The sequence below is a fragment of the Crocodylus siamensis genome, chromosome 6 (assembly GCF_052110815.1).
Source record: "Crocodylus siamensis isolate JL-2025a chromosome 6, ASM5211081v1, whole genome shotgun sequence".
NCBI classification, from domain to species: domain Eukaryota; kingdom Metazoa; phylum Chordata; order Crocodylia; family Crocodylidae; genus Crocodylus; species Crocodylus siamensis.
In genome coordinates this window covers 27,543,864-27,571,830 of record NC_143400.1, presented here as the reverse complement: position 1 = coordinate 27,571,830, position 27,967 = coordinate 27,543,864, and the positions used below count along the sequence as shown (strand labels likewise).

The following is a 27,967-nucleotide window of genomic DNA, read 5'->3' as shown; positions in this document are numbered from 1 at the left end:
GGGTTTGGCAGGGTAGAGGGGCATTTCCGAGGGGCTGAAGGGGGCGAAGGGGTATTTCCGAGAGGATAGGGGGCTTTGGTTTGGCCATACTTCCGTTGCCTCAAAGGATGTTGGGAACCCTCGCGCGCCCCCCACCCCCATATCCCTTTAAAGTGGGGAGCTGATTGACATCCGCCCGGGCGAACTGGGCGGGGCACGAGGCGCTCTCTGATTGGCTAATCCTGAGCCGAGCAGTCGGGGGGCGGTGCCGGGGGCGGCAGCTGGCGGGGGTCGAGTGAAGTGGGCGGTGCCTGGGCTCCGATTGGCTGAGGGGGCGCGGGCGGGGCGGCAGTTGGAGGAAAGGCGGGAAAGGACGGGGGAGCCCGCGCGCGGGAACGGGTGAGGGGGGGGGATAGCGCTGCCCTCCCGCGCTGGGGACCCACCACATCCGGGCCCTGGAGGTGAGCCCCGCCCCCCGCTCATGCCACCCCAGCCCCCTCATGCCAAGCGGGGACTGACCCCCCCATCAGAAATGGCCCTCCACCCCAGCCCTCATGCCAAGGGACACTGGGGGGGCTGCCCCCACCTCCACGCCCTCCTACTCATGCTAAGGAGCACAGACCCAGACTGCCCCCTTGTTGCCCAGTGCAAGGGGCATGGGCTCCCCAGTCATGTCAGTGCCCCCTGAGTAGGCTGTGCTCCTCCTCGCACCTGCTCATGCCAAGGGATGTGGGTGGGGGGCAGCCTCTCCCCAGTCGCACCGACCCTGTGTTGCTAACCTTGTCTGCTTTCTCCCCCCCGGCCAGCGCTGACGCCATGCCGGTGCCCCCAGACGAGGCAGGCCCCGAGCCCCAGCTGAGCTGCACACCCCGGCCGGTGCCAGCATTCTTCCGTGAGGCCGAGGGCAGCTTCTCAGCGAAGAGGCCCCAGCGAGCATCAGGCTACTCCCTCCCATCCCGGCCACGCCACAAAGTGCCCCCAACCGTGAGCCGTGTCTTCCCCGGGTGCCAGCTCCAGCTCTGGAGCCAGCCGCGGGCCCGCGTTGTGTTGTGGCATGGGGACCCTGGTCAGGCTGCGCCACCCAGAGACCCACTGTATGACCCCACCAAGCGGGAGTCTTTCTTCCGCCAGTGCTTCCAGGTGCTGGGCCACCTAGGCCGCGGCTCCTTTGGCGAGGTCTACAAGGTACGGCAGGGCGGGGGGAGGAGTGCTGGGGTGTGGCACAGACGGAGGGGAGGATTTGGGGGGAGATGTATGGGATGGCTGGAGTAGGAGCACAGGGGTCCAGGTGCCCAGACCAGCCCTGTACCCCCTATGCTAACTGACTGGGCTCTGCTCCCTGCCTAGAGAACGCAGGCGCCCAGGTACCCAAACTAAGCCCCCAAACCAGATCTACTGGGCTTCACTTCCTACCCAGAAAACCCAGGTGTCTGGGTGCCCAGACTACCCCTGCCCCTCACTTTCCCACAGGTGCGGAGCCGAGCAGATGGGTGCTTGTACGCGGTGAAGCGGTCGGTGGAGCCCTTCCGGGGGGCGGCTGACCGGCACCGCAAACTGGCAGAGGCGCGGCGGCATGGGCGTGTGGGGTGCCACCCCAACTGCCTGGGGCTGGCACAGGCCTGGGAGGAGCGGGGCCAGCTCTACCTGCAGACAGAGCTGTGCCCATGCAGCCTGCTGCAGCACTGCGAGGCCCGCAGGCAGCCCCTGCCTGAGCGCCGTGTCCATGCCTGGCTCTGGGACCTGCTGCGGGCGCTGCAGCACTTGCGTGCCTGCGGCCTGGCCCACTTGGACGTCAAGCCGGCCAACATCTTTCTCACGGCCCGCGGTGTCTGCAAGCTGGGTGACTTTGGCCTGGCCCTTGAGCTGGGCCAGGCCGAGCTGGGCGAGGCGCAGGAGGGCGACCCCCGCTACATGGCGCCCGAGCTGTTGCATGGGGATTACAGCCCTGCCGCTGACGTCTTCAGGTTAGGACCCCAGCGTCCAGGTGCCTAGCTTCCCCTGTCCCGCTCCATCCTATTCTGATTGACCAGGCCCTGCTCTCTGCCTTGGAGAATCCGGGTGCCCGGATTCCCCCTGCCCCCACTCCCACCCCACCCTGTTCTGATTGACCAGGTATGCTCTGATTGAATGTTGTGGGCTGCAGCCACCTGGGTGGGGCAGTTGGCCGGGGGGGGGTCAGTTGCCCATCTTGCCTCCCCCACTTGTGACTTTTGCCCCCTACCCCCAGCCTGGGCATGACCATTCTGGAGGTCGCCTGCAACCTGGAGCTGCCCACAGGGGGTGAGGCCTGGCAGCAGCTGCGGCAGGGATACCTGCCCCCTGAGTTTACAGCTGGTACGTCTGGGGAAGGGCCTGGATGCCGGGGTTCCACCCCAGCTCTGGGGGGATGGGGAGCTGGAAGCCAGGTTCTCTGGGTATGGGCTGGGGTCTGGGGGGGTTGGAGTGGGTAAGTCTCAGAGCCGGGGATGCCTGGGTTCGTGGGGAGCAGAGGGGAGTGTGGTGAGTTGGAGGTCCAGGTGGGTAGTGTGGCCTGGTGGGGAGAAGCAGAGGGTGCTGGGAGCCTGGATCCTCCCCTGGTCCAAGGGTGCCTGGGGCCGGGGCACTGCAGAGGTCTTCCTTATCATCTCTTCTCCTCGCCACACCCAGGCCTCTCACTGGAGCTGCAGGCCCTATTGGCTGCTATGCTGGAGCCTGACCCCCGGCTCCGCCCTTCGGCGGACACCCTTCTGGAGTCTGACCTCATGCGCTGCACGGGCCGCTGGCGCCGCCTCACTCTGCTAGCTGAAGCTGGGCTGGAGTGGGGCACTGTGCTGCTCCAGGTCAGTGCCCCCCCCTGCTTCTTGCCTCCTGTGCTCTTTGTTTCCTGCCCCGCTTAATCTTCCCCCTTCTCCCTCCCCACCCACAGGGGCTGATGAGCTTGCTGTGGGGGGCCTGGCTGGCACTGTGCGGTCTCCCCCACTGGCGCCAGGGCCCCCCAACCACCCCGCCCCACTCCCCGCTGCTCCCTGCCTACGGCAGCTTCTCCAGGACCTGGGAGGAAGATGAGGACTCTGAAGGTGGAACAGGCAGCCTGGCCCTGGAGATGTTCCAGTTGTCGGGGAGCTCCGGGGATAGCCCCCTCCAGGACAGGTGAGTGGCAGGGGGCCATGCCTGGGTCCCTACATGCCCCCAGCCCCTTTCACTTTGCCTGGGCACCTGGGTTCTCTGGGAAGACGGTGGGAGGGAGCTGGGAGTGCAGATGCCTGGAGTCTCTGAGAGGTGAGCAGAGTCTGGTGGGGGTGTTAGGGCTCATGGGAGCAACTGTGGTGGGGAGGGATGTGTGGAAACTGAGACACCTGGGTTCTTTGGGAGAGGAGTAGCATCTAGGGGGGTAGAGCAGTGGGGCTGGGAGCTGGATACCCGAGTTCTCTGGCATGGGAGAGGGGTCTGGCAGTTTGGAGCACCGAGGGCTGGGAGCCCAGGCACCTGGGTTCTCGGGGGCGGTTGGTGTGGGGAGTGGTGCCTGCTGGGGTAGACCCGGAGGGGCTGGGAGCCCAGATGCTTGGGTTCTGTCTCAGCTCTGGGAGGGGAGTGGGGTGCAATGGGGTAGAGCTTGGAGCCCAGACACCTGGGTGCTCCCCCCACCTCTGAAACCTCTCTGCTTCTCCCCTTCCTCTAGGGCCCCTGGTGCCCCCCAGCTCAGCTTGCCTCTCTCTCTAGGCAGCACCTCTACGCCCCGGCAGACCCCAGGTGGCAGGAAGCAGAAGTAAGTCCCCATGGGATCCCTTCCCTGGCCCTAGGACATGCCCTGTGCCCCTCATTCTCAGAACCAGGGGGAGAACCCAGGCATCCAGATTCCCAGCTGTCCTTTCTCTGACACCCCCCCTCCCCCCCCAATCCTCCTCCCTGAGCTGGGGGAGAACTTGTGTGTTGTGCTGATCCTTCTCTCCTTTATCCCCACCCCACCCTTTTCTCCCCCCCTCCCCCACACCAGGACCCCCACTCTCCAGGGCAGCCCCAACCTGAGCTGCATCTGCCCTGAATCCTCATGTGGCAGCTCCAGCTCCCCTGCTAGGGGCCGGACCCTTGGCTTCGAGGATGAGGAGGCTGGAGTTGGGGAGGATGAAGACCCCAGCCCCCGCTCCTCCTTTGAGCCCCGGAGCCTCCTCAGCCTCTTCGAGGATGCTGCACCTGAGCCGAACTGATGGGGTGAGATCAGTGGCGGCCTTGGGACTGACCTCCCCAACCCCCACCCCACCAAGGCAACACATGAGATCCCCTTTGAGGCGGTGATTAGAGACCCCCATAATTTTGGGGTACACTGCAATGACCCCCCTCCTTTGGGAGGTAAAAGGAGGGTGTGGGAGCTGATGGGGGCGTGAACCCTAGCACTCACTACTGCATCTTTCTAACCTGGGCAAGGGTCTTTTTTTAATCCTGTGTCCAGCCCTCTCCTCTGGGGGGGTGCTGTTCTCAGTCTTGCTCCCCCCCACCCCCCGACCTGCCAGGGCTTTGGCCTGCCCCACATTTGGGATGTGAACAGTAGGGAATATTCTGGAATCATGAGGATGATAAATAATAAAGAAAAAGCTGGGGGGCTTGGGATGGGGCCCTGCAGGAGGCGTGTCTCATCACATGCTGCCCCCTGCTGGAGGACAATCTAGGCCACAGGTGTTGTGCTTTCTGTCCTGCCTCCTCCTTGACTGCACCCCCCCAAATTGGGGAGCTTTCCATGGCAAGTTTTGTGGGGCCGAGTCTGCTTCATACTGAACCACATCGACTTGCCTGTGAGCTCTGGTATCTATAAGACCGTGAGGGCTCTGGTGTCACTGGTGTATCTGTCAACAGTTGTAGGAGCTGGTGACCTCTCATGACAGCCCCGGCGTCTCCACCACCCCCACAGATGTCTTTGGCAATGCTTTCATGTGGGGACAGGTTGGAAGAAATGGCTGCCGGGTGCTATGTGGAGGCAGGGTGTGGCCTCGGTGCCAATTTGGCTGGACCAGGCATGGATGCACGTGGAACCTGGCACAGAATTCTGGGAGGAATCTGCATTCTACCACAAGGGGATCAGCAACAAGGTAGACCCTAGCTGGTTGGCTTATGGCAGTTGACTCTGGGTACAAGATTGGGAAACCAAGCCAATGCCAACTTCCTCCCCTGACAACCATGTGGGGACAGACAGTTGGACATGACAACATCAGAGGAGATGGATTTGGACAATGGGGTAGCTAGGCCCTAAGAGAATTGAAGACATCAAGTTATGCCACTCTGTCCTCTGCCTCTCTCTGGTCTCCCAAATTGCTCCAGATTTAACCTGAGCATCTAATTAAACCGTTACAGCTGCTTTTAATCTGAATTAAGCCAGGTCTGTGTCCACTCAACTGCCTTTCCTCCACTGGGCTTTGAACCAGATTAAACGTGTCTGCATGAGCTGAGCCCCTTCAAATGGGAGACACCTCATTTTTCCATTTCATGGGGTAATAGGGCATTGTGGGAATATAAGCAGAACAGTGTCCAACCCCCCGACTCCCATCACAACCTGTTTCCAAGCTGCCTGTATCCAAAGTGATGGACCCAAGTGGGAGGCTTTGTAGCCCTTCGGAAAATGGGACGATGGTGGTCTTGACTTTGCTTGGGTGACCCCAACGAGGAAGTGGGGGTGGTTCCAACTTTCCCATATCTGCTCTACCACGTAAAGCATGGGCTGTCTTCCCCACCTGAACCGGACTGAAGGCAAACGATGACCTAGAAAGGCTGACAACCCAATGGGAAAAAACATGCCCAACCACCGCTGCCTCTGCTTTATCGAAGCCAAGAGCAACCGTCCAATGAGGGCTCGCTAGCAGATGTACCCATCACCCCACTGAGGATAGTTCTCCTTACCGGTTCTTTTTTGGCCTCTTGCTCTTCAGGTTTTATATTTTTTCACATACACAGTTTTCATGGGTCTTTTTTTTGTTTCATTTAAATTTTATTTTGCTCTTTTTTGTTTAAAAAGATACGTCCGGCGCTTCAGCACAAAGGCGCAAACACGAAGCCGTGTTTGGCTTTTTTTTTTTTTTAAACCCTGAGATAACGGAGACGAGACTGGATGGATGGAGGGGTAGTGGAGGCCGGACGCCGGCCCCCTGCTTCTGCCCCGCCCCATGGCACCCCCCCATCTTGGGGGAAGCACAAATGAAATACATTCCTTTTCTCCCAACATGGGAGAACTGGTTTCTTCACTTTTTAACTTTTTTTTTTGGCATAACCTAGCATTCTCTGAAGCCCCCCATTGGCCACCCATGGCCCTACCCCACTACATTTTAATTTTGTACCATTTATAGCTCCGTCTACACGGCCACTCAAAGCAGGCTTTGAATACTGAACCAGTTCCTAAATGAGTTTGGCTGTTTGGGCTGAAAGGTGTTGCCACAGCTTCGCTTCCATTTGGAGGAGAACATGGAGCTACATCCGCATGGGGCCCTGGATTGGAATCCAGATTGCAAACCAGTTTAGCTCTAGTCACATGAGCCTGCTGGTTGCAAAGTGGATCTGGAGCCCCAAGGGGAACCTGGATTTAACTACATTTGCATGCCCATGGAGCCCCCAGCCAATCGGAATCCAGATGTGCTGAAATCACACACTCTTAAGCAGAATCAGGGTTGAGACCTGGCCTGGCTTGGTTCACATCTGTGAGCTGTCTGTGAACGCGGACTTGTGAACTAGTCTAGTTCAGGTCATTCCGGTGGCCTTGGCAACCAGACTGGATTGGTGGAAGAACCCAGGAATCCTGACTCCTAGGCCACACACACATGCAACTCAGTTGTCTGGGACATGCATCCAGGACTCACACACCCACCCACCCACCCACAGAACCCAGGGACATAACACACCAGACCTAGGCATTTGGGATGCACAAAAACACACACGCACACAGAGGACCCAGGTGTCCAGGATGTGCATACATACATTGGACATGCATGCATGCATGCATACACACACGAGACCCAGGTGTCTGGGACACCCCTACACACGCACCCCTTACTCTGTCAGAATACAGAGCAGGAACCAAATCTCTGTTGCACATATATGCAACCCCTCATCCGGAGTCTGGGACATACAAGAGCCAAGGATCTGGGATACACAAAACTACACATGCACACACAGGTGTCCGAGACATACATGCATATGCACAGGCACACATAGATGCACATGGACCTAGGTGTCTGGGACACACAGTCACACACACACGCACACCCCCTCTCACAGCAGGAGTCTGGGATGTACAACAACCAGGCATCCAAGATGCACAAACACGGGTGTACACAAGACCCAGGTGTCCTGCACATACATACACACACATGCATGTGCATGGGGAAACCAGGTAGCTAGGAGACGCACACCCTCATACTGGGAATTTGGGACGTACACACAAGACCCTGGCATCTGGCACACAAACACATGTGCATGTGTACGCACATATACAGGACCCAGGTGTCTGGGACATATGTACACATGCATGCATACACATATGTGTGGGGACCCAGGTTCTGGCACATAACACACAACCACATGCACATGGAGCCTCTCAATCGGAACCCAGCATAGGAACCAATCTGGCTCCGCTTCACGCACACGGCCGCCCACTCCCAGTCTCGATTCAGCACCAGTTTGGCTCCATTTCCACCTCCAGGCTCCAGAACAAGCTGGGCAGCAATCCCAGTGTTCCCTGTGGGGGCCAGCAAAAAAGAAGAGGATGAGAAACATGGATTTCAGCCTGAACCTGGGTGCCCCCATGACCCCCCCATGCAATGGTCTGAAGATATGGAACGGGGTGACGTGGTGGTTAGCCCAATGCCAGCAGAGGGGGAGGGAGGCCTGCTTCCCCATGCAGCACCAAATCAGCAGCAAGAGAAATGCACAGTATAAAAACAGCCCAATGAGGAGGAGGAAGGGGGGTGGGGGCAGGGCAGGAAATGCCTCCACCCCCCAAAGTGCCAAAGGAGCCAAGGCAGGAAAGCATCTCCCTGCCCTGGCCCAGCTGTGACGCCTGTAGACAAGGGGAACAATCCATTCCCCCCAAAGCCCCACCAGTTTGAAGTGTGCCGGGGTGGGGGAAACTGAGGCAGAAAAGGGCAGAAGTCAGTGGAAGAAACCCCGGCTGGCTCCACCCTTCGCTGTTTGTAAACTGCTTCCCCCTCCCCGCCTTCCTTGCCAGGGACCAGCTGTTTTGCACGCCAACCTCATCGCCCCTGCCCCCCACCCCGATTTTGACATGGGACCCTGGCGTCTGGGCATCCCCCCCGCCCCCGCAGCCCTTAAAAAGTAGAAAGTATTGCATGGTGTTGAAGTCTGTAGGATACCTGGATATGAGGACTATTGAGCACTGGCCTATGCCGGGGCAGGGGGGACTGTAGCCCTGCCCCCCATTGCCCTGTAACACTGTCCCCTAGCGGCCCACCCCCCCAGTCCCTGTGGAGAAGCATTGCTGGTGAGCTAGAAGGATTCTAGGGCGTCTCAGCAAATGGAAGCCCGCCCCCATTGGCCACCAGAGAACCGCAGTCTTGGCCAAGGAGAGTCTGCAGCCTAGAAGAACCATCCCCCAGCCAATGGGTGTTCACCCCTGGCCAATAGAAATCTATTCCTGGCACATCAGAATGAGGCTCAGTCAATGAGAGCCCTTCCCTGGTGGGCCAGCATATCCTGTCAGCCAATGGGAACCCGTGGCTGACCACTTCCCCCACGAACTTCCCCCAGCCAGTGGGAGTGCACCTAGAGGATCCCCTCCCCCTCTGCCAATAAGGGATATGTTGCTTAGCCACCCAAAAGACCCCCTTAGCCAATCGGTTCGGCCAGCCAGGAGATGTTCCTGGGCAATGGGAGCTGATCTTGGAGGCCCTTTGTCCAATGGAAGTGCACTGCTGGCCACCTGGGAGCAATTCTTTGCCAATGGGAGTTGATCTTGAAGGCCCTTTAGCCAATGGGAGTCTGTCGCTGGCCAGCCAAGAGACATTCTTGGCCAATGGGCGTTGATCCTGAAGACCCTTTGGTCAATGGGAGTGCGTTAGACATTCTGGGCCAATGGGAGTTGATCCTGACGACCTTTTGGCCAACGGGAGTGCATTGCTGGCCATCAGGGAGACATTCTTGGCCAATGGGAGTTCATCCTGAAGACCCTTTGGCCAATGGGAGTCCATTACTGGCCTCAGGAGGACATTCTTGGCCAGCAGGAGTCAATACTGAAGAACTTTTGGCCACTAGAAATTGATCCTGAAGACCCCTTCAACCAACCGGAGTTGACCTTCAGAACCCTTTGACCAGTGGGGCTCTACTGTTGCCCATCCTGAAGACATTCCTGGCAAACAGGATCTGAGCCAGAAGAATCGTTGGCCAACAGGAGCTGATCCAGCCATCCCAAAGACCGCTGCCCACTAGCACTCAGCCAGTGGGAGCCCACCTCAGTTCTGGGGGCAGACGTAGCTGGTGAGCCACCGCAGGTCAGCCACCACGCCCCAGTGGAGGTGCAGGATGCTCACCACCACCAGCACGTGCATGATCTGGTGGCTGTTGAACCAGTAGTCGAAGTGACCTGGGCGCCACCGCTCGGGCACTCGGGAGATGTTGATGATGCCCCCCAGCAGGGCCAGCCCGTCCATGATCAGGTAGGAGCGCAGCGAGGATGGGTCCCCAGTGCCCAGCCCAGCCCAGCGCAGGTAGAAGAAGAAGAAGCGGAAGAGGGCCTGCCAGGCGAAGGAGCGTAGGCGCCGCACGTTGGAGCGGGCCGTCACGGCGCACAGCAGCGCATAGCTTGATAGCCCGGAGTAGGCCAGCAGGGCGGCACTGCGTGGCAGCGGGCGGCACGCCAGCGTGCAATAGATGATGGGCAGGGCCCCTGGGCAGGGGGAAGAGCAGGGTGAGTGCCCTCGCCCTGACTTGTGACCTCCTCCCTCCCTGGCTGACCCCTGACCCCCATGTTTCCCCCACCATCTCATAGGCCCTGACCCCCACCATGCCCCCTCATCCCCTCCCTGGTCCCCGCATCTACCCCATGCCCTCCCCCGTCCCATAAAATCCTCTCCCCAGCCCCACACCTACCCCACAGGACCACCCCCCATCCTCTACACGGTCCTCCCATCTACCTCACCCTGTTGGCCATGTCCCACAAGACACCCCCATCCCCTATCTGGTCCCTGCATCTGGTCTGTCCCCTCCCCTCACCCCGAGATCTCCCACCTCCATCTACCTTGCCATGTCCCACAAGACCCCCCAACCCCATCCCTTTCTTGATCCCCCCATGTACCCCATCTCCTCTGTCCCACAAGACCCCCACCTCCTATCTGGTCCCCACATGTATCCCCCCACCATGTCCCACTAGACTCCCCACCCCGATCCCCTACCTGTCTCCACATCCCCTCCCTCCTATTCCACAGGACCCCTATCTGGTCCCCACATCTACCCCACAGGGCTGCCCATCCCCCCGACCTGGACCTTCCACCCCATCCCCCATGTCCCACAAGACACCCCCATCCCTTATTTGGACCCTGCACCTACCCCATCCCATCCCCTCCCTCCTGTCCCACAGGACCCTCCATTCCCTACCTGGTCCTCCCAGTTACCCCATCCCCTCTCCTCTGTCCCACAAGAACCCCATCCCTTACCTGGTCCTTGCATCTACCCCATCCCCTCTTGTGTCCCATAACACTTCCCCTTCTTTACCTAGCCCCCGCATCTACCCTATCCTTTCCCCCATGTCCCCCAAGACCACCTGACCCTCACCTCTAGACCCCAACCTTCAGTGACCCCTTATATCCCCACACATTGTCCCTATATGGTTCCCCATCTGTCAACACTCCCTCCTTATCCCTCCTATGCCACCCATCCCCGACCAATGATCCTCCAATGCCTCCAGGCCCTACACACCCCACCCTGACCTCCAGTGACCCCTTCCAACCCCCGCATGACCTTCCACCCCACCCCCTCAGCCTAACACCTCCTCTCCAGCCCTGACTCCTTCTCCCCATGGCTGGCTGCTCACCAAGGGTATTGACGAGGCAGACGCCGCACATGTCGAGGGTGAGCAGGGTGTGGTAGACAGCCGGGCCACCCTCATGGTTCATGAAAAGGTGGTAGAGGACACTGCCCAGCTGGGGTGAGATGCAGGCCAGGTAGTGCACAGCCCCCAGCCAGGCCACTGATAGCCGCCCCCACGGGATACTCAGAGGCACCAGCACGAGGAAGCCCAGCAGTGGGATGCCTGTGGGGCGGTGGGGGCGGAGGTCAGAGGGTGAGGGTCAGGGACCCTGCCTCCTTGACCAACCCCTGCCACCACCTGGGTGACCACCCCCCTCCTGCCAAACTAGAGAAGCCCCCATCCTAGATGCCTAGGTTCTTTGGGTGGTGTGGGGTACAAGAGCAGTGAGGACTGACAACTTGGACACCTGGGTTCTTTGGGGGCTGGGGACAAGGCTACATTCGGCCCCCCCACCCCGCAACCTCAGAGAGCCCAAAACCAGGACGGAGCCAAGGGCGGGAGAAGCTGTGTCAGCAGCAGGGCTGGGGCACTTCTGCTGATGCCTGGGCCGCGGCCGGCAGCTGACGCAGGGCCCTGGAGCCCCAGCAGGAACGTGGTCAGCTCTGGGGAGGGGAAGGATGGGTATCACAGGCACCTGTGATGCAGCTGGCTCTGGGATGGGAGAAATCCAGGAGTAGGGATAACGGGGATCCCACAATGCGGCTGGGTTTGGGGAAGGTACGACAGGGGGGACCCACAATGGTGCTGGCTTGGGGGGGATGCATGATGCAGCTGGCTCGGGGGTGGCACATGCGTGCATCTCAGGTAACGTCCTGGCAGCGGAGCCCAGGTCGGACATTAAATAGTCATGAGCCACATAAGCCAGCTGAGATTTCCCATTGCAGATTGCAGGGAGAACCAGGTTGTCTGGGCTCCCACTCCCCTCCCAGAGAAACCAGGTGTCCAGGCTACCTACCCCTGCCTCCCCCCCCCCCACCCCCCCGGAAGGTCACTGGGGAGGCTCTGGAGGCTAAAGCTTCTTACGCCCCAGAGCTAATTGGGACACTGCGGCGGGGGGGGGGGGGGGGGGGAGCTTAATTAACTGGATCGTCAGCTGGGAGCTAAAAGCGGCCCATGGGATAAGATCAGAGGCTCCAGAATCAGCCACCTCTGTGGGGCCTGTTCTACCCAGCCTGATATGTCCCACCCCAGAGCCAGCCACATCTGCAGGGCCTGCCCCACCCCAGAGCCAGCTGCCTTCACAGGGCCTATTCTACCCAGCCCAAGATGCAGCCAGCTCTGGGGTGCAGCAGCTGGGGCAGGGAGCTGTATGCAACACCCCAGCACTCGCTGAGTGTTGTGGGGGAGAGGGCCCCAGGCTTCCCTCTCTCCCCACAACCTCCAGGGAGGTGGCAGATTTCAGAGGTGGGGGAGGGTTACGGATCGGCCAGGATTAGACGTGGGCCCAAAGCGGATCAGCTGAAGGGCAAGGCAGGACAAGGAACCCAGGTGTCTGGGCTCCCTTCCCCCAACTTCCTCCATGAGAACCCAGGTATCCTAGGAGGAAGTTCAGCCTGGGCAGAAATAAGACTTGCCCCATCCTGCCTCCCATGACAGGAAAGGCTCCACCCCAGCCACAGCCGCACCCAGGGCTTGGCTGCCTGGGCTCTCCTGGAGGGGAGCAGGGGGGCTGGGAGCCCAGGCACCTCAGTTCTCTGCTCCAGGGGGCCCATCACCCTGGCCTCTGGGCACTGTGCCCCCGGGAGTCAGCTGATGTCAGCCTGCCCCATGCCCTTTGGAGACAGCCCAGGCATCTAGGCTCCCAGCCCTGCCTCCCCCCACAGGGACACAGGCCCCATTGTGTGTGGGGGGGGGGAGGGGGCGCATCACTGCGGCCCCTGGCACCAGGTCCTGTGGGAAGCAGGACACCTGGGTTTTCAGCCTGCCAGAGCTGGCCGAGACCCCAGGTGTCCCAGCCCTGGCGCCCCCCGCTTCAGTGCCCCCTACGCCCCAGAGAACCCAGGCATCTGGGCCCTCAGCCCCCTCCCCCCAACTACCTAGGGGGACCTCAGGTCTGCTGGGGGAGGGGAGCAGATATCTTGGGGCAGGGGGAGGAATTGGGGCATCTGGTGGCACCCAGCCCTAGTTCTGGGGCTGAGGGGAGCATAAAGCCGGGGAGGGGGGAGTCCCTGCAGGAGTAGCTAAGATCATGGATATGGGGGGCGGGTAATTACCCTAGCAGAGGACAGTAGGGGAGGTAACTGCTCCAGGAGGGGGGTGGGAGAAGGATAAGTGCCCTAGGAAAGGGACGGGTGGATTATGTGGAGGGGAGATGGGGGGGTAGATGATGGGGGGGCAGATGCGGGGGGGTAACGGCTCCAGGAGGAGGAGAGAGAGGAGGGGTAATAACCCCAGAAGGGGGGCTGCAGATTTGGGAGGATAAGTGCCCAGGAGGAGGGGAAGGGGATGATGGGGGTAATGACCCCAGGAAAGGGGGGTGCAGATTTGGGAGGTAAGTGCTCAGGAGGGGGTGGATCGGGGGGGCGGTAGGTACCGTGCGTGTAGATGTTGCCCAGCTCGTTGTGCAGGTAGAAGAGGCTGCGGAGGCAGCCGGGCCCGGAGCAGGCCGGCCGGTAGCCCGTGAGCACGAAGCGGTTGAACTGCAGGTGCGGCGGGGAGCTGGCCCAGTCCAGGAGCCGCGGGGCGCCCAGCCCGGCCATGCCCGGCCCGACCCGGCCCGGAGCCGGCCGGAGCCCCGCCCTCTGCTTAGCATGGCCCCGCCCCTGCGGCGCTCCCTCCTCCCCGCCAGCGCTCGGGTCATTTGCATGGCACCGCCCCTCCCTGGCTGGAACACTCTGTGCCCCCACCCCGCGAACGTTCTGCTGATTTGCCTGGCTCCGCCCACCCGGGTGACAACGTGCGTACACCCAGCCCCCAGGAACCTTCGGCTCATTTGCATGGTTCCGCCCCTCGTATACACCCTGTTGTCACCCCACCGCGCGGGAAGGTTGTCCTCATTTGCATGGCTCCGCCTCCCCCACCGCCGGAGGGACCATTGGCTCCGCCCATCCGCTAGACACTGCGTCCCCACCCACGAGCCAATCACCTGCTTGTTTCCATAGCTCCGCCTCCTTCCCGGGACCGTTCTGCTCGTTTGCATGGTCCCGCCCCCCACGCCGGCGGACGACCCAGCCTACCACCCCGGAGCGGGCCTGGTCAGTATTCTGTTCATTTACATGTCTCCGCCCCTCCGGGGAAGCCCCAGCCGTGCATGGGAGGTTCTCCACGTTATATTTGAATAGCCCCGCCCATTCTTTTGAGACCCTGCGCTGCCCAAGTCACCGTTCTGATATTTGCATATCCCCGCCTCCCCCCTGGCAGCACTCTCAGCTCATTCGCACACAGCTTCGCCCCGTAACGCTCTGGCCCCGCCCCTTCCCGCAGCGCCGGAGGCCGCCCAGGTCACCTTATGTGCATAATATATTAAGTTCCCCGTCTCATTAGCATATCTCGAAACCCCTCCCCTTTTTGTTTTGCATAGAAGTAGCAGGCGCCCTACCCCCGTCACTTGCATAAGCCCCTCCCCTCTTCAGCATATCGCCTTTCTCCCTCCCCTGCGGCCAAGCAGAGCCTCCCCCCACTAAAGCGCCTCATTTGCATGAGTTCCTGCCTTCATGGCCTCCTCCCTGACGTCACCTAACTTGCATAATACCTGTGCTCCCTCTCGACACATCCCTTCCCTCATTAACATAACAGCTGCATGCCCCGCCCTCCAATGGGGGGCGTGGCCCTAAAGCGGAACCTAGCAGGGAACCCAGGGCTCCCAGCCACCCCTTCCCAGCCCAGTATGGAGTGGGGCACTGGGAACCCAGAGGGTGGGAGCATCCCACCTCACTAGGCCTGTCCTGAGTATTAGCAGTACTATTAATACTCCACACTGCCCTGTTACCCCTGCTGTTACTCCATCTCTCCTGACCACTGTTGTCCTATCGTTACTACCCTCCTTCCTACTCCTGTGACTGTTACTGCTGCTGTTACTACCCTGGTACCCTGTCACTGGGGCTGGCCTACCTACTGTTGCTGGCTTATTATTAGAGTATCATTACTCTTCTGGCATTTCATCTGATAACTACTATGGCTATTCTTGCTAGCCTGATTATTATGGCAATTAGCAGCATAATTAATTAACATGCCGCCACTACTAATGTTACTACCACTGCTGATATTGTGATTGGTTATTACAGCAATCAGTAGTAACATTAATACCACTGCCGTTCCTAGTATTACTGTTACTGTATTTTTCTTATGACTATTAGCAGTCATATTAACAACACTCTTACTGATATTAACATTACTATTACTACTGCTTGCTATCTTGCTTAGTTATGTCTATTAGCAGTAGTACTAATACTGCCATTACTGATATTAGTACTATTACACCACTATTTCTATTGCGATTAGTTCTTATTACTATTAACAGTAGATTCATAGATGTTAGGGATGGAAGGGACCTCAGTAGGTGATCGAGTATTACTCAGTAGTACTACCATGACCGTTCCTACTATTACTCATATTACTACCACTTTTATCGTGCTTACTATTATAACTATTTGTAGTCATATTAATAACAGTATTACTAATATTAATGCTATTATTATGACCACTGTTGCCATCGTGATTAGTTATTATAACAGCTACCAGTAGTATTAATATGAGCATTACCAATATTGCTACTATTACTACCACTATTGCTATCACAATTACTGTCATTCTTATGACCATTAGCAGTAGTGTTAACATAGCCATTACTAATATTACTGCTACCACTGTTGCTATCATGCTTGCTGTAATTATTATGAATATTAGTAGTATAAAGACCTCCATTACTGATGTTATTACCATTGTTGTTATGCTAGTATTATCATTGCCAAGCCTGTAGGTGCGCAAGGGGGTGCTCGTCCCAAGGTGGAGACTTTATATTTCTCAATGTTGAATTTCATCTGGTTCCAGTCTGCCCAACTTACAAATCTGTCTAGGTCCACCTGTATCTGTAGACTATCGTCAAGCATGACCACACTTTGCCATAATTCGGTGTCAGTTGTTATGGCACCAACTGGAAACTTGGCCAGTGAGCTCTTCGCCACATATCCAAATCATTGATAAAAATATTGAAAAGCACTGGACCCAGCATCACCCCTGCAGGACACTGCTGCCCACTTCTCACCAAGATGAAACAGATCCGTTTGCTACGACTCTCTGGGTCTTATTCTGCAGCCAGTTTCCCACCCACCTGACTGTCTCGCAGTGAAGCCCACAGTCTTCCAGTTTTTCTCATGAGAACATCATGGGATACCAGATCAAAAACTCTTTGGAAGTTGAGGTATATGGTGTCAACCTCCTCTCTCTTATCCAGGTGGCAAGTCACCTGATCATAGAAGGAGATGAAGTTGGTAAGGCAAGACCTGCCCACGATGAAGCCATGCTGGCTGTCATTCAGGATCCAACCTTCTGCAAGCCTATCTCACATAGACTCCTTGATGAACTTTTCTAGGATTTTCCCTAGGATGGAAGTCAGGGTAATTGGCCTATAGTTACCCAGGTCCTTCCTCCTGCCCTTCTTGTGGATGGGCACAGCATTGACCCTCTTCCAGTGCTCAGGGACCTCTCCAGGGTGCCACAAGTTGTGGAAGCATTTTGCCGGGACTCCACAATGACTTCGGCCAGGTCCTTCAGCGCTCTCGGATGAAGATCATCCAGTCCCACTGACTTATATACGTCCAATTTCTTTAACTGACCACACACCAGTTCTACAGCAATAGTAGGAAGGCAATCATTTGGACCCTGCTTATTCTGTACGCTAGCTGGTGTGATTTTCCTCTTGGCCCAGTGGAAGCCCAAGGCAAAGTAGTCATTCGAGAGTTCAGTTTTCTCCTGGGTGCCAGTAACCAGCACTCCCATTTGTTTTCCTCCTGTTCCCTACGTACCTAAAGAAGGCCTTCTCGTAGTCCTTGATTCCCATTGCTAATTTTAGTTCAGTCACTGCCTTAGCTTTTCTAATCTGATCCCTACCAGTGTGGGCCAGAGTTATATAGCCCTCCTTGAGGGCTGTCCCTAGTTTCCATTGACTGTACGCCTCTTTCTTCTTTCTTAACAGGGCCATGATTTCCCTGTTTAGCCAAGACGGCTTCCCAGCCCTTTTGGTACCTTTTCTCTGCATGGGAATGGACTTTATGCTTCACGGATCTTGTCCTTGAGGAATGACCACGCTTCATGCACTCCTTCTGCCTTCGGTCCCTGGCCTCACAGCACATTCCCTACTAAATATATATTTAACGATATATATTTAACGAGGTAATATATGACCTGAGCTTGTTGAAGTTTGCATTTTTTCAAGTCTAAAACTTCAAGTCTGCTATCTGATTTGTCTGCCTTGAGACAGACCATGAACATAACGGTTTCATGGTTGCTGTCGCCCAGGCCACACTCTTTGATTAGACTGGTCACTAGGTTGTCTTCTTCAGCCAGGAGCAAGTCTAGAGGAGCGTTACCTCTTGTTGGCCCATGTACCTCCTAAGTCAGAAAATGCTCTTCAGTGCAGCTCAGGAAGGACCGCGACCAATCCGACTTGGCTGAGTGTTCCTCACAAGACACATCTGGATAACTGAAGTCATTAATGACAACCATGTCCCATGCCCGGGCAGCCTCTGTTAGTTCTCTGGTGAACTCTAAATCAAGTTCCTCGCCCTGGTCTGGTGGTCTGTTGTATACACCTGATAGTATACTCCTGACCACTCATCTGTTATTGCTACTATCATTACTCATTAGTATCACTGTTATTGCTACTGTTACTACTGCTGCTATTTGTTATAACTACCTGCTATTAGGACAATTACTACTATTACTAATATTATTATGATGATGGCTATTGTTCTTATTACTGCTATTACTCCTACTCTGTCTATCAGTATTACTATTATTAGTAGTACTATAACTGTGGCTGTTACAATGGCTAGTATTACTACTACTATTATTACTGCTCTCCTCATTACTATTCTTGGTAGTACTATTCCTATGGCTGGTGCTATTACTACTATTATTACTACTCTTGCGTCACTCCTTATCACTATTAGTAGTACTGTTGTTATGGCTGGTGGTATTGTTACTATTATTACCGCTACTATTATTACTACCCTCATGAGCACTACCTTTATTGCTACTGCTATGAATCCTGCTATTATTACTAGTATTCCTATTTCATTATTATTCTATTGATGTCTCCTATTTTACTTATTACTTAGTTTATAGTTAACAATTAATTAGTTTAAGACTCATCTTTTATTAATTTAGCCTCAATTAGGTCCCTCCAGTGCAACTGCATCATTGCTAAGCATATATCATGTATAGTGTATACTTATCAGGATATATTGCAAAATATTTTTAATTAATTCTAACTTTACAATATATCCAAATTATTAATCACTATGATGTATATTTATGATATAACTGCAAAGTAGGGGCCTAATTAAGCCTTCATTTGTTTTATAATTAATAAAAAATTAGTCTTATTTTGCAGCATCTCCTGATAATTAAACTATAATCTATAGTTAGCAATGATGTAACTGCAACGTAGGGCCTAAGTAAGGCCTAATTAGTTTTATAGTGAATAAAAAATTGGGTCTTATTTTACAAGGTGTCCTGATAGATTATTAGACAGTACAATCCATATTGAACCATGACATAATTGTAGGGCCTAATTAAGCATGTCAATTCAATTAGAGTGCGATAATCCATCAAACCAACCACCCTTATATTATAATATATCCCGATAGATGATCAGACACCATGGGTGCGTCTACATGACACAATTCCTGTGCCATAGTGCGTCATGGCAAAACCCATGCTAACTGGCTACTGTGCGGTGTTATTAAGATAATGAGGTATTAGTGTCACTAACAACCCATGCGCCAGCACGACCGCGCAGTAGGGCAAGTTACTGCGCATTGATTTAGTACTTGGTTATCTGCGTATATTTAACACTATGATATATTTAACAATATATATTTAACGAGGTAATATATGTAACAATACATATTTAATGATATATAATGTCGAGGCCCACCTGTGGTGCAAGATGAATGGGTGTAAGCTGGAGGCTGGAGCCCCCTCCTCTGGGACCACTGAGGCCTCTACCCGGATTGCCTGGAACATATGTAGGCATCTGGGATAGGGAGCAAGGACAACTCCCCTTGTGGGGTGTGCTCCACATTAGAGTCCCTGGAGTACCAGACAGGGGAGCTCCAGGCCGTGGCGGAGAGGCTGCATGCCATCAGGGATGGCAAAGAGGTGATCAATGCCTTCCACCAGGCTCTTCATCCAAAGAATGAGGAGGAAGGAATGAGGAAGACTAGCAGGGCAAGGGCATGTGAGAGGAATCCCTGTGAAGTCCAGACAGGGGTTGCCTGGACACAGGTCATTTCCGACCCCAAGGCGCCCTGCACGAGGGTCACCACCCTCTGGAACTTCACAAAAGATTTGGACCCCTCACACCACCAGCAGGGACAATCTAGTGAGCAACCTGAGAATCGAAGGGAAGCCAGGAGACAGTGATCATGAGCTGATCACTTTCTGCGTCCATCGCAAAGCTGGCAAATCAGGCAGCAATGCAGATATCCTTGTTTTTAGGAAAGCTGCTTTCAGAAGCTGTGGACGTTGGTTGCCGAGGCCCTGAGAAACAGTCCACAAAGTGTGGTTGCTTCTTAAGGGCGTGATCCTCGAAGCACAAGGGAAGTCCATCCTAGTCCAAAGTGTTGGGTGACCCCTGTGGCTAAATAGGGGACTCATGGACCTCCTGTATCTGAAGAAGGACACCTGCCAGTGTTGGAAGTCAGGCAACATCACCAAGAAGGATTATTTGGCACTGCCCTGCACCTGTAGGAAGCAAACTAGGAAAGCCAAGGCTGAAACTGAACTCAAACTGGCTATAGGAATCAAGGACAACAAAAAGTCCAACTTCAGATATATGGGGAGTTGGAAGAAAAACAGGGATAACACTGACCCCTTGCTAAACCCATGGGACAGCTGACAATTGACACCCAGGAGAAAACTACTTTGCTTCGGTCTTCCACCAGGACAAGGGGATCACCCTGTCTAACAAGATGCAGGACTGCCGGGATACAGGCAAACACACACCCATCATTGGCAAAGACCTCGTGAAGGGACACCTTGAGCGGCTGGACACCCACAAATCAGATGGCCTGGATGGGATGCCCCCAAGAGTGCTAAAAGAACTGGTGGCCATCATGATACGGCCATTGGCAAGGATATCTGAGAACTCGTAGGGCTCAGGTGAGGTTCCTGAGGATTAGAAGAGAGCCATCTTCAAGAAAGGGAGGAAGAAAGATCCAGGCAACTGCAGGCCATTCAGTTTGACCTCAGTCCCTGGAAAGATCTTGAAAAAATTCATCAAAGAAACCATCAACACCAAGCTAATGGAAGGCAATATCCCAAAGGATAGCCACAATGGCTTCACTGCGGTAGGTCTTGCCTGACCAACCTCATTTCCTACTGGACCAGGTGATGCGTCACCTGGACAGGGGTATGCAGGTAAACATCATCTACTTGCACTTCAAAAAAGCCTTTGACTTGGTCTCCCATGAAGTCCTCATGGTACAACTGGGGACCTACAGCCTAGACAACCTCACGATCCAAAGGCTCGGGAACTGGCTCCGCAGTTGGACCCAGAGAGTGATGGTCGATGGCATCGTGTCAACATGGCCCATGGTGAAAAAATCCCACGTTATGCCTATGGGCTCGGCACTGCCCCGAAAGGGACTTGGGGGTCATGACTGGCACAAGATGAACATGAACCACCAGTACAATGCCACAGCCACTAAAGCCAACAAAACCCTGGCTTGCGCCCACCATTGCATCTCAAGCAAGACTCAGGATGCCATCCTCCCGCTCTACCTGGCCCTGGTGAGGCCGCAGTTACTGCATCAGTTCTATACAACGTAGTATATTTAACACTATCTATTTAACAATCTAATATATTTAACAATATAATTAAGTGTTTGAACTCAATGAGCACTTTAATATTAATCAAAAAGTTGTATATCAAGGAGCCTTATAAAGTAGCATAGTAGACTATAAGATACTATAACATATCTTGCAATGATCTAATTGCAGAGTAAATACCTAATTACGCATTTGGACCCAGTTACGGTGTTAACATTCATCACTAATCTGCATATTAATCAGCCCAAACACACTTTTAATATTCATAATCAATATGCATATTAATGAGTATTATACTACAATGTATCCCACTGGATGATAAGATGCTATAGGGTCCATCTGGCAATGATACAATTGCAACGTAGGTGCCAAATGAAGCATCTAGACCTAATCAAAACTTTAATATTTATAGTGATTAGGCATATTAATGAGTTCAAACTTAGCTTTACTAGTCATAAATAATATGCATATTAATAATAATTTTAATAACCAGATTGATGATTAGATGCTACCATATATATCCAGCAATAATATATATGCCATACATACCTGGCAATGATATAATTGCAATCCAGGTGCCTAATTAAGCATCTAAACCCAATCATGGGTTTCATATATAAAGCTCATATGCATTTATTCATAATTAATATGCATATTAATGAGCCTTCCGCACAATGTATCCCGGCCCGGCAGCGATATAAGTGCAGTGAAGGGGCCCAATGAAGCATCTCTGGATCCAGTCAAATCTTTAATATTCATAGAAATATGCATATTCATGAGATAAATTCTAGCTTGGACAATCATAAATAACTATGCAGATTAATGATCGTTATAACGACCAGATCGATGATAGGATGCTACCGTATATATTCGACAACAATATAATTGCAATGTAGGGCCTAATGAAGCACCTGGACCCAATCAAGGCTTGAGTAGTTCTAGCTTATCTGCATATTAATGAGCTACATACTCCAGGATGACGACACGGGCTTCTCCTGGGCGGGGCTCACTGCGGTCCCATTCAGTCCTATGGTGATTGATCATGCATATTCATGTTACGTGTATGCATAGTAATGAGCCCAGGCCCGGGGGCTATGGAGACCCCCCAGGCTGCCCAGAGAACCCAGGAGCCCTTGCCCCCCCCACCCCCAACCCCACAGACCGGATGGAGGGCGGGGGGAGGAAATCCGCTCTGTGACGGACAAGCCCCGCGGCCAATCAGGAGACGAGAGGGACCGGGTGCCCCCGCCCCCCTCCCTTTCCTCCCGCCCCTCCCCCAACCCCCAGGCAGGACCGGCCTCTGCCAGCCCAGCCCGGGCCACAGGTACCCCGGGGGGCGGGTGCCAGGGCTCGGGGTGTTAGGAGCCCGCACGCCTGGGTTCCCTGCGCGGGGAGAAGCGGGTTTGAGAGCCCGCACGCCTGGGGTCTCGGGGAGCAGGAGCCCGGACCCCCTGGGTTCCTTGGGGTGGGGGTGGGTGCAGGGGGTCTAGGAGCCCGGACACCTGGGTTCCCTGCGGGGGGAGCAGGGGAACTGGAAACCCAGATGCCTTGGCCCTCTGGGGTGGGAGCAGGGGGTTTAGGAGCCCGGGCATCTGGGTCCTCTGGGGTGAGGGGTGAGAGCAAGAGGTTTAGGAGCCCGGACACCTGGGTCCTCTGGGGTGGGAACAGGGGGCTTAGGAGCTCAGGTGCCTGGGTCCTCTGGGGTGGGAGCAGGGGGTTTAGGAGCTTGGGCACCTGGGTCCCGTGGGGTGGGGGGAGTGGGAGCACGGGGTTTAGGAGCCTGGACACCTGGGTTCTGCCCCCACCGAACTGCCCTGCCTGGACCCATCCAATGAGAGTCACTCTGGGGCCATTGCACCCTGTGCCCCAACCCCAGAGAATGGGGGTGTCTAGACTCCCCTTCACCCTCCGTTTCTTCCCCCAGGTTCCAAATCGGCACCAACCCCCCCACCATCACCATTGTGGTCACCCCCAGCAACCACCCAAGATGGCTGCCACGCAGGAAGCCCCGCCCCCTGCCCTGGGCCTGCACTTCCTGTACCCCCTGGAGGAGCCAGCACCCCCCCGGGTCATCAAGACGGAGGAGCCTGAAGCCCTTGGGTCCGATCCGGCCTGGGACCCCTGGCTGGTGCCTGCTGGAACACTGGGGGACCTCCTGCGCTGGGCTGCGCCACCGCCACACGAGGCCACGCCACCGCCATGTTGGTGGCCCCCGCGGGGCGAGCCCACGGCCTCCTGGGAGCCAGCACCAGTGCCCACTGAGCACCCCCTCTTTGAGGCGGGTGGCAGCAATGGCACAGGAGGCTTTGGGCCCGAGGAGGCAGCGGCCATCTTGGGGCCCAGCAAGTCAGGCCTCTTCGGGGCAGAGGCTGTGGTGAGCCTGGACAAGGCGGCCATCTTAGGGGCAGAGAAGGCAGCTATTTTGGGGCCTGGCAAGGCGGGCTTCTTCGGTGTGGAGGCAGCGGCCATGTTGGGCATGGACAAGGCAGCGCTGTTGGGGGCTGGGAAGGCCGCCATGTTTGGGGCGGAGGCAGCAGCCATGTTGGGCATGGACAAGACAGCCATGTTGGGTCCTCCCAAGGCGGCCCTCTTTGGGGCTGAAGCGGCGGCTATCTTGGCCACGGATAAAGCAGGCCTGCTGGGAGCCGGCAAAGCGGGTGTCTTTGGCGCAGAGGCAGCGTCCGTTTTGGGGGCGGACAAAGCAGGGGTGTTCGGCGCAGAAGCGGCAGCCATTTTGGGAGCGGACAAAGCGGGCGTCTTTGGGGCTGGTGCGGCGGCCATGTTGGCTCTGGACAAAGCAGCTCTTTTGGGGGCCAATAAGGCAGGGGTCTTTGGGCCTGACGTGGCAGCTGTGTTGGGCTCGGAGAAGTCAACGTTACTGGGCCCAGAGAAGGCAGCTGTCTTGGGCCCTGAGAAGACAGCCCCGTTTGGAGCTGAGGTGGCGGCCATGTTGACCACGGACAAGGCAGCCATCTTGGGGGCTGACAAGGCAGCTGCGGAGGCCCGGCGCCAGCGGTTCAGGGCCTTCCGGTACCAGGAAGCTGGGAGCCCACGGGAGGCCTGTGCCCGCCTCCGTGACCTCTTCCATAGGTGGCTAGAGCCCCAACGTCGCAGCAAGGAGCAGATCCTGGAGCTGCTGGTACTGGAGCAGTTCCTGACCATCCTGCCCCAGGAGATGCAGCGCTGGGTGTGGGAGCGCGGCCCTGAAACTTGCGCTGAGGCTGTGGCCATGGCCGAGGGCTTCCAACATAGCCGCCAGGAGCCCGCCATTTGGGAGCAGCAGGTGCGGAGCCTCATGGACTCCCATGGGGCTGGTCTCCCCCCGAGGATTATGCGTAGGGGGTTGAGGAGAGGCCTTGCGGGTATGGGCAGAGGGTTGGTGAGATGGCAGGTGCCTCTGCCATGGCATTGTGGATAGGGGGTGGAGCACTGACTGGAGGATAGGATTGTGGGAGGGGACACCAAGGTGGCTGGAGCTTCCTGCAGGGGCTAATGGGTAGGGGAGCAGGCTGGCAAGATGGTGGGTGCCTCCCCCAATGTGTTGTGGGTTGAGTTGCTGTGCCCTGACTTCTTACCCTCTTCCCCTTCCCAGGTGACGGTGCGGGTGAAGGTGGAGGCTCCTGGCTTGGAGGAGTCGCCGCCACCCCCCAGAGGATCCTGGGACACCACGCCTCACCCCCCAGAGGTGCCCACTCCTGCTCTGCCCCGGCCAGGGTCCCACCCAGAGCCCATGTGCTTACCCAAAGAGGAACCCCCCACCCCCCCTGACACGGGTATGAGACACAGACCTCCCCCCCCCCCAGGGGCATTGTGGGGGATTTGGCAGCAGGGGAGTGTGGGAAGGGGTAAAGAGTAACAGGCAGGGGGTTGTGGGTAGGCCCAGGAGCCCCATGGGGTTGTGGATAGGGTATAGGGGCAGCTTAGAGCAGGGGGTTGTGGGTAGGCCCCCGAGCTCTAGAGGGTTGTTGGCAGGGCATAGCGGAGACTTATGGCAGGGGGTTGTGGGTAGGCCTGGAAGCCCGAGGGTCTTATTGGTACGGCCCTGCCTCACCCCCACCTATCTCTCTTTCTTTCTTCCCCCACAGCTGCACTCCGGAGTGAGCCAAAACCATCGCCCCGACTCCCAGCGCCAGGCTCCCACCCCTGCCCACAGTGTGGGCGGAGCTTCCGCCAGAGCTCCGCCCTCCTGTCCCACCAGCGGGCCCACGCTGCAGCGGCGGCAGCAGCAGCGACCCCCGGTGCCCCTGACCGCCCCCACCGCTGCCCCCACTGCCCCAAAGGCTTCTCACGAGGCTCACAGCTGGGCCGCCACCTCCGCACCCACGGGGCAGAGAAGTCCCACCGCTGTCCTCAGTGTCCCCGCAGCTTCTACCAGGGGGCAGAGCTGGCTCGGCACCGGGCCTCGCATGCCCGTGACCGCCCCTATGCCTGCGAGCGCTGTGCCAAGCGCTTCCGCTGGCGCTCAGACCTCCTGCGCCATGAGGTCACCCACACAGGTGCCCGCCCCTTTGGCTGCCCCGACTGTGGCAAGAACTTCGGGCAGAGCTCCCACCTTGTCCGCCACCGCCGCACCCACACGGCCTGACCGCTGCCCTCCCCAGCCTCGCCTGGACGGATCCTGTGCTGGGGGGGCAGCCAGGGGTAGGCCTCCGGGCCTGGACAGGTTCTACGCTGTGGGTTGGGGATGTCTTGTCCAGCCAGGAGTAGGCCTCTGGACCTGAACAGTCCTAAACTGGCCTTCAGGCCTATATCCATCCTATGCTGAGGTTGCGGGGCTTCTCTTCCAGCCAGGAGGTTTCTCAGTAGGCTAGAGGCCTAGACAGATCCTACACCGGGGGCTGGAGAACATCTCATCCAACCAGGAGGTGTCTTGATAGACTTTTGGGCTTGGATGGATTCAAAGCCGGGGCTCAAAGAGCATCTCCTGTAGCCAGGAGTAGGCCTCTGGACCTGGACGATCATAAACCAGCCTCTGGGCCTGGATAGGTCCTACGCCAGAGGTCGGAGGGCATCTCAGACGGCCAGGAAGTGTCTCAATAGGCCTCCAGGCCTGGATCAGTCCTACACTGGGGGTCGGAGACCTCCTATCCAGTAGACCTGGATGATGCTACGCCAGGGATTGGAGGGCATCTCATTCAGCGAGAAGGTGTCTTGATAGGGCAGAGGCCTGCATGGATGGTAAACCAGAGGTAGAGAACGTTTCATCCAGCCAGTAGGTCTCCGGGCCTGGATGGATCCTAAACTGGGGCTCAGGGGGTATGTTGTCCAGCCAGGTGGTATCTTGATAGGCCCCTGGGTCTGGATAGAGCCTGACCCAGGACCCAGGAAGCATCAGGTCGGGGCCTCCAGACCTGGGTGGACTCTAACCCGGGGATTTCATTGGAGCTCTGGGCCCAGAAGGATCCTAACCCGGGAGTCAAAGGGCATCTTGGGCCTCTGGGGCCCGCCAGATCCTAACTGGGGAGCACCGGGCGCGGCGGGGCCCCCGGTCAAGACTCTTGCCGAGCTCCGGGATTTGTATCATTAAATCACAACTTGGTTTCCACGCGCAGCTCCAAGTGCTCTGTCATGGCGCAGGGCATTGTGGGATGGTGGCAGGCCTCCCAGACGGCCATCTTGGGGGTCCACTGGAATTGTGGGGAGATTGGGTTGGTTTTAGGGGGGATTTAGGGGGTGGATGTAGGGGTATGGGGGTGAAATATGGGGGTTTGGATGGATATTGGGTTTTGGGCATTTTTAGGGGGTGGATTTGGTTTTTTGGGGTGGATATTGATCTTGTGTGGATTGGGGGTATTTTTGGGGGTCATGGAGACTTTCAGGGTGGACTTGATGCTTTTAGGATGGACTCGGGGTGTGTGGATTTTTGTTTTTAATGGATACTGATGGGTTTTGGGGTGGAAATAGGAGGTTTGGGGTGGGCTTGGGGTTTCCTGGGTGGATATTGCTGGTTTTGGGTGGATCCGGGGGATAGGCAGGCTTGGGGGGTGGATTTGATGCTTTTGGGGTGGGTTCGATACTTTTAGGGTGGATTCACGGGTTGGGATTTTTGGAGTCGATGTTAATATTTTTGGGGTGGAATGGCATTGGAACTGAATTTTGGGGTTTTGGCAGTGGACTGGGGGTTAGGTGTATTGGGGGTATTTTTGGGTGGGAGTGGTGTGTTTTTAAGCTGAACGAGGTTTTTGAGGTGGATTTGTAGTTTTGGGGGGTGGATTTTTTGGGGGGTGGATTTGGAGGGTTTTGGATGAATTTGGGGTACTTATGGGTGGGAACAAAGGTTTTTAGTTTTGTTTAGGTGTTTTGTTGGGTGGATTTGGATGTTTTTGGGTAGAATAGTGGGGGTTTGGGTGGATGATGGCTGTTTTCTGGATAGATTTGGGGATTTTTTGAAGTGGATTTGGGCACTGGGTGACGGGTGGATTTGGGGTAACTTTGGGTTCAGAGGCTTTATAGGGTGGGTTTGGGGTGAATCCAGGGTTTTTTGGGGTGGATATTAATGTTTTTGAGGTAGATTTGGGCTTTTGGGGTGGATTGGGGGGGCTTGTGGGTAGATTAAGTGATTTGTTTTTTGTGTATATATGGATTTTTTTTATGGATTTGGGGTTGGCTTCAGGGGTGGATTTGGTGGGGATTTGGGGGTTTTGGGGTGGATCTGGAGGTGGTTTGAGGTGGATGCGCTGCTTTTTGGGGTGGATTTGGGGTTTGTGGTAAATATGGGGGCTTTGTGGGGGCAGATTTAGGTATTTCCTAAGTGGGTTTGGGACTCTGGGCATGGATATGTGATGGGTGGTAGTTCTCGGTGGATTTAGGAGCTTTTTGGACTGGATTTGGGGTGTTTGGGAAGTGTGGGGGGATTGGGAGGTTTTGGTGGTTTTGAGAGTTTTGGGCAGATATTGATGTTTTGGGGGGATTTGGGGGGTTTTGGATGGATGTGGAGGCATTTGGGGTGGCTATGGGGTTTTCAATGGATTGTGGGTGTTTTGGGGTGGATTGTGGGTG

At 56.0% G+C, this 27,967-nt stretch overlaps 3 protein-coding genes across 6 annotated transcripts; 2 read left to right on the top strand and 1 right to left on the bottom strand.

The window, feature by feature from the left end:
- Nucleotides 1-324: 324 nt before the first annotated feature.
- On the top strand, nucleotides 325-5,346 carry PKMYT1 (protein kinase, membrane associated tyrosine/threonine 1). 3 transcript variants are annotated; one of them, XM_090054679.1, is made up of 9 exons: nucleotides 325-440; nucleotides 786-1,164; nucleotides 1,450-1,943; nucleotides 2,207-2,313; nucleotides 2,626-2,798; nucleotides 2,885-3,108; nucleotides 3,638-3,724; nucleotides 3,953-4,167; nucleotides 4,807-5,346. In XM_090054679.1, the coding sequence occupies exons 2-8, from the start codon at nucleotides 796-798 to the stop codon at nucleotides 4,161-4,163; spliced, it is 1,665 nt and encodes a 554-aa protein (XP_089910805.1). In that variant the 5' UTR covers nucleotides 325-440; nucleotides 786-795; the 3' UTR covers nucleotides 4,164-4,167; nucleotides 4,807-5,346. The 3 variants fall into 3 exon arrangements, with proteins under 3 accessions (XP_089910805.1, XP_089910806.1, XP_089910804.1); XM_090054678.1 differs by lacking the exon at nucleotides 325-440 and adding an exon at nucleotides 480-652; XM_090054680.1 differs by lacking the exons at nucleotides 325-440; nucleotides 4,807-5,346 and adding an exon at nucleotides 476-652 and having other exon boundaries at nucleotides 3,679-3,724; nucleotides 3,953-4,139.
- Nucleotides 5,347-8,278: 2,932 nt separating this feature from the next.
- Nucleotides 8,279-13,971, bottom strand: PAQR4 (progestin and adipoQ receptor family member 4). 2 transcript variants are annotated; one of them, XM_090054802.1, is made up of 3 exons: nucleotides 13,509-13,965; nucleotides 10,979-11,197; nucleotides 8,359-9,835 (listed from the first exon to the last, which is right to left on the bottom strand). In XM_090054802.1, exons 1-3 carry the CDS (start codon nucleotides 13,672-13,674, stop codon nucleotides 9,402-9,404), a joined length of 819 nt encoding a protein of 272 aa, XP_089910928.1. In that variant the 5' UTR covers nucleotides 13,675-13,965; the 3' UTR covers nucleotides 8,359-9,401. The 2 variants fall into 2 exon arrangements, with proteins under 2 accessions (XP_089910929.1, XP_089910928.1); XM_090054803.1 differs by lacking the exon at nucleotides 10,979-11,197 and having other exon boundaries at nucleotides 8,279-9,835; nucleotides 13,509-13,971.
- A 126-nt stretch (nucleotides 13,972-14,097) lies between these two features.
- On the top strand, nucleotides 14,098-26,547 carry LOC149861978 (uncharacterized). Its single transcript, XM_090054638.1, has 4 exons — nucleotides 14,098-14,169; nucleotides 22,893-24,251; nucleotides 24,561-24,741; nucleotides 25,054-26,547. The coding sequence occupies exons 1-4, from the start codon at nucleotides 14,113-14,115 to the stop codon at nucleotides 25,551-25,553; spliced, it is 2,097 nt and encodes a 698-aa protein (XP_089910764.1). The 5' UTR covers nucleotides 14,098-14,112; the 3' UTR covers nucleotides 25,554-26,547.
- The last annotated feature ends 1,420 nt before the right edge of the window (nucleotides 26,548-27,967 follow it).

Coding starts and splice junctions, on each gene's coding strand:
- LOC149861978 (XM_090054638.1), top strand. CDS start 14,113: ATGGTCCCGCCCCCCACGCCGGCGGACGACCCAGCCTACCACCCCGGA. Junction 14,170..22,892: donor ACCACCCCGGAGCGGGCCTG/GTCAGTATTCTG, acceptor TTCTTCCCCCAG/GTTCCAAATCGGCACCAACC. Junction 24,252..24,560: donor CCGCCATTTGGGAGCAGCAG/GTGCGGAGCCTC, acceptor TCCCCTTCCCAG/GTGACGGTGCGGGTGAAGGT.
- PKMYT1 (XM_090054678.1), top strand. Junction 1,165..1,449: donor CCTTTGGCGAGGTCTACAAG/GTACGGCAGGGC, acceptor ACTTTCCCACAG/GTGCGGAGCCGAGCAGATGG. Junction 3,725..3,952: donor CCAGGTGGCAGGAAGCAGAA/GTAAGTCCCCAT, acceptor CCCCCACACCAG/GACCCCCACTCTCCAGGGCA.
- PAQR4 (XM_090054802.1), bottom strand. CDS start 13,674: ATGGCCGGGCTGGGCGCCCCGCGGCTCCTGGACTGGGCCAGCTCCCCG. Junction 11,198..13,508: donor GGGCAACATCTACACGCACG/GTACCTACCGCC, acceptor ACCGCCCCACAG/GCATCCCACTGCTGGGCTTC. Junction 9,836..10,978: donor CTGCCTCGTCAATACCCTTG/GTGAGCAGCCAG, acceptor CCCCCTGCCCAG/GGGCCCTGCCCATCATCTAT.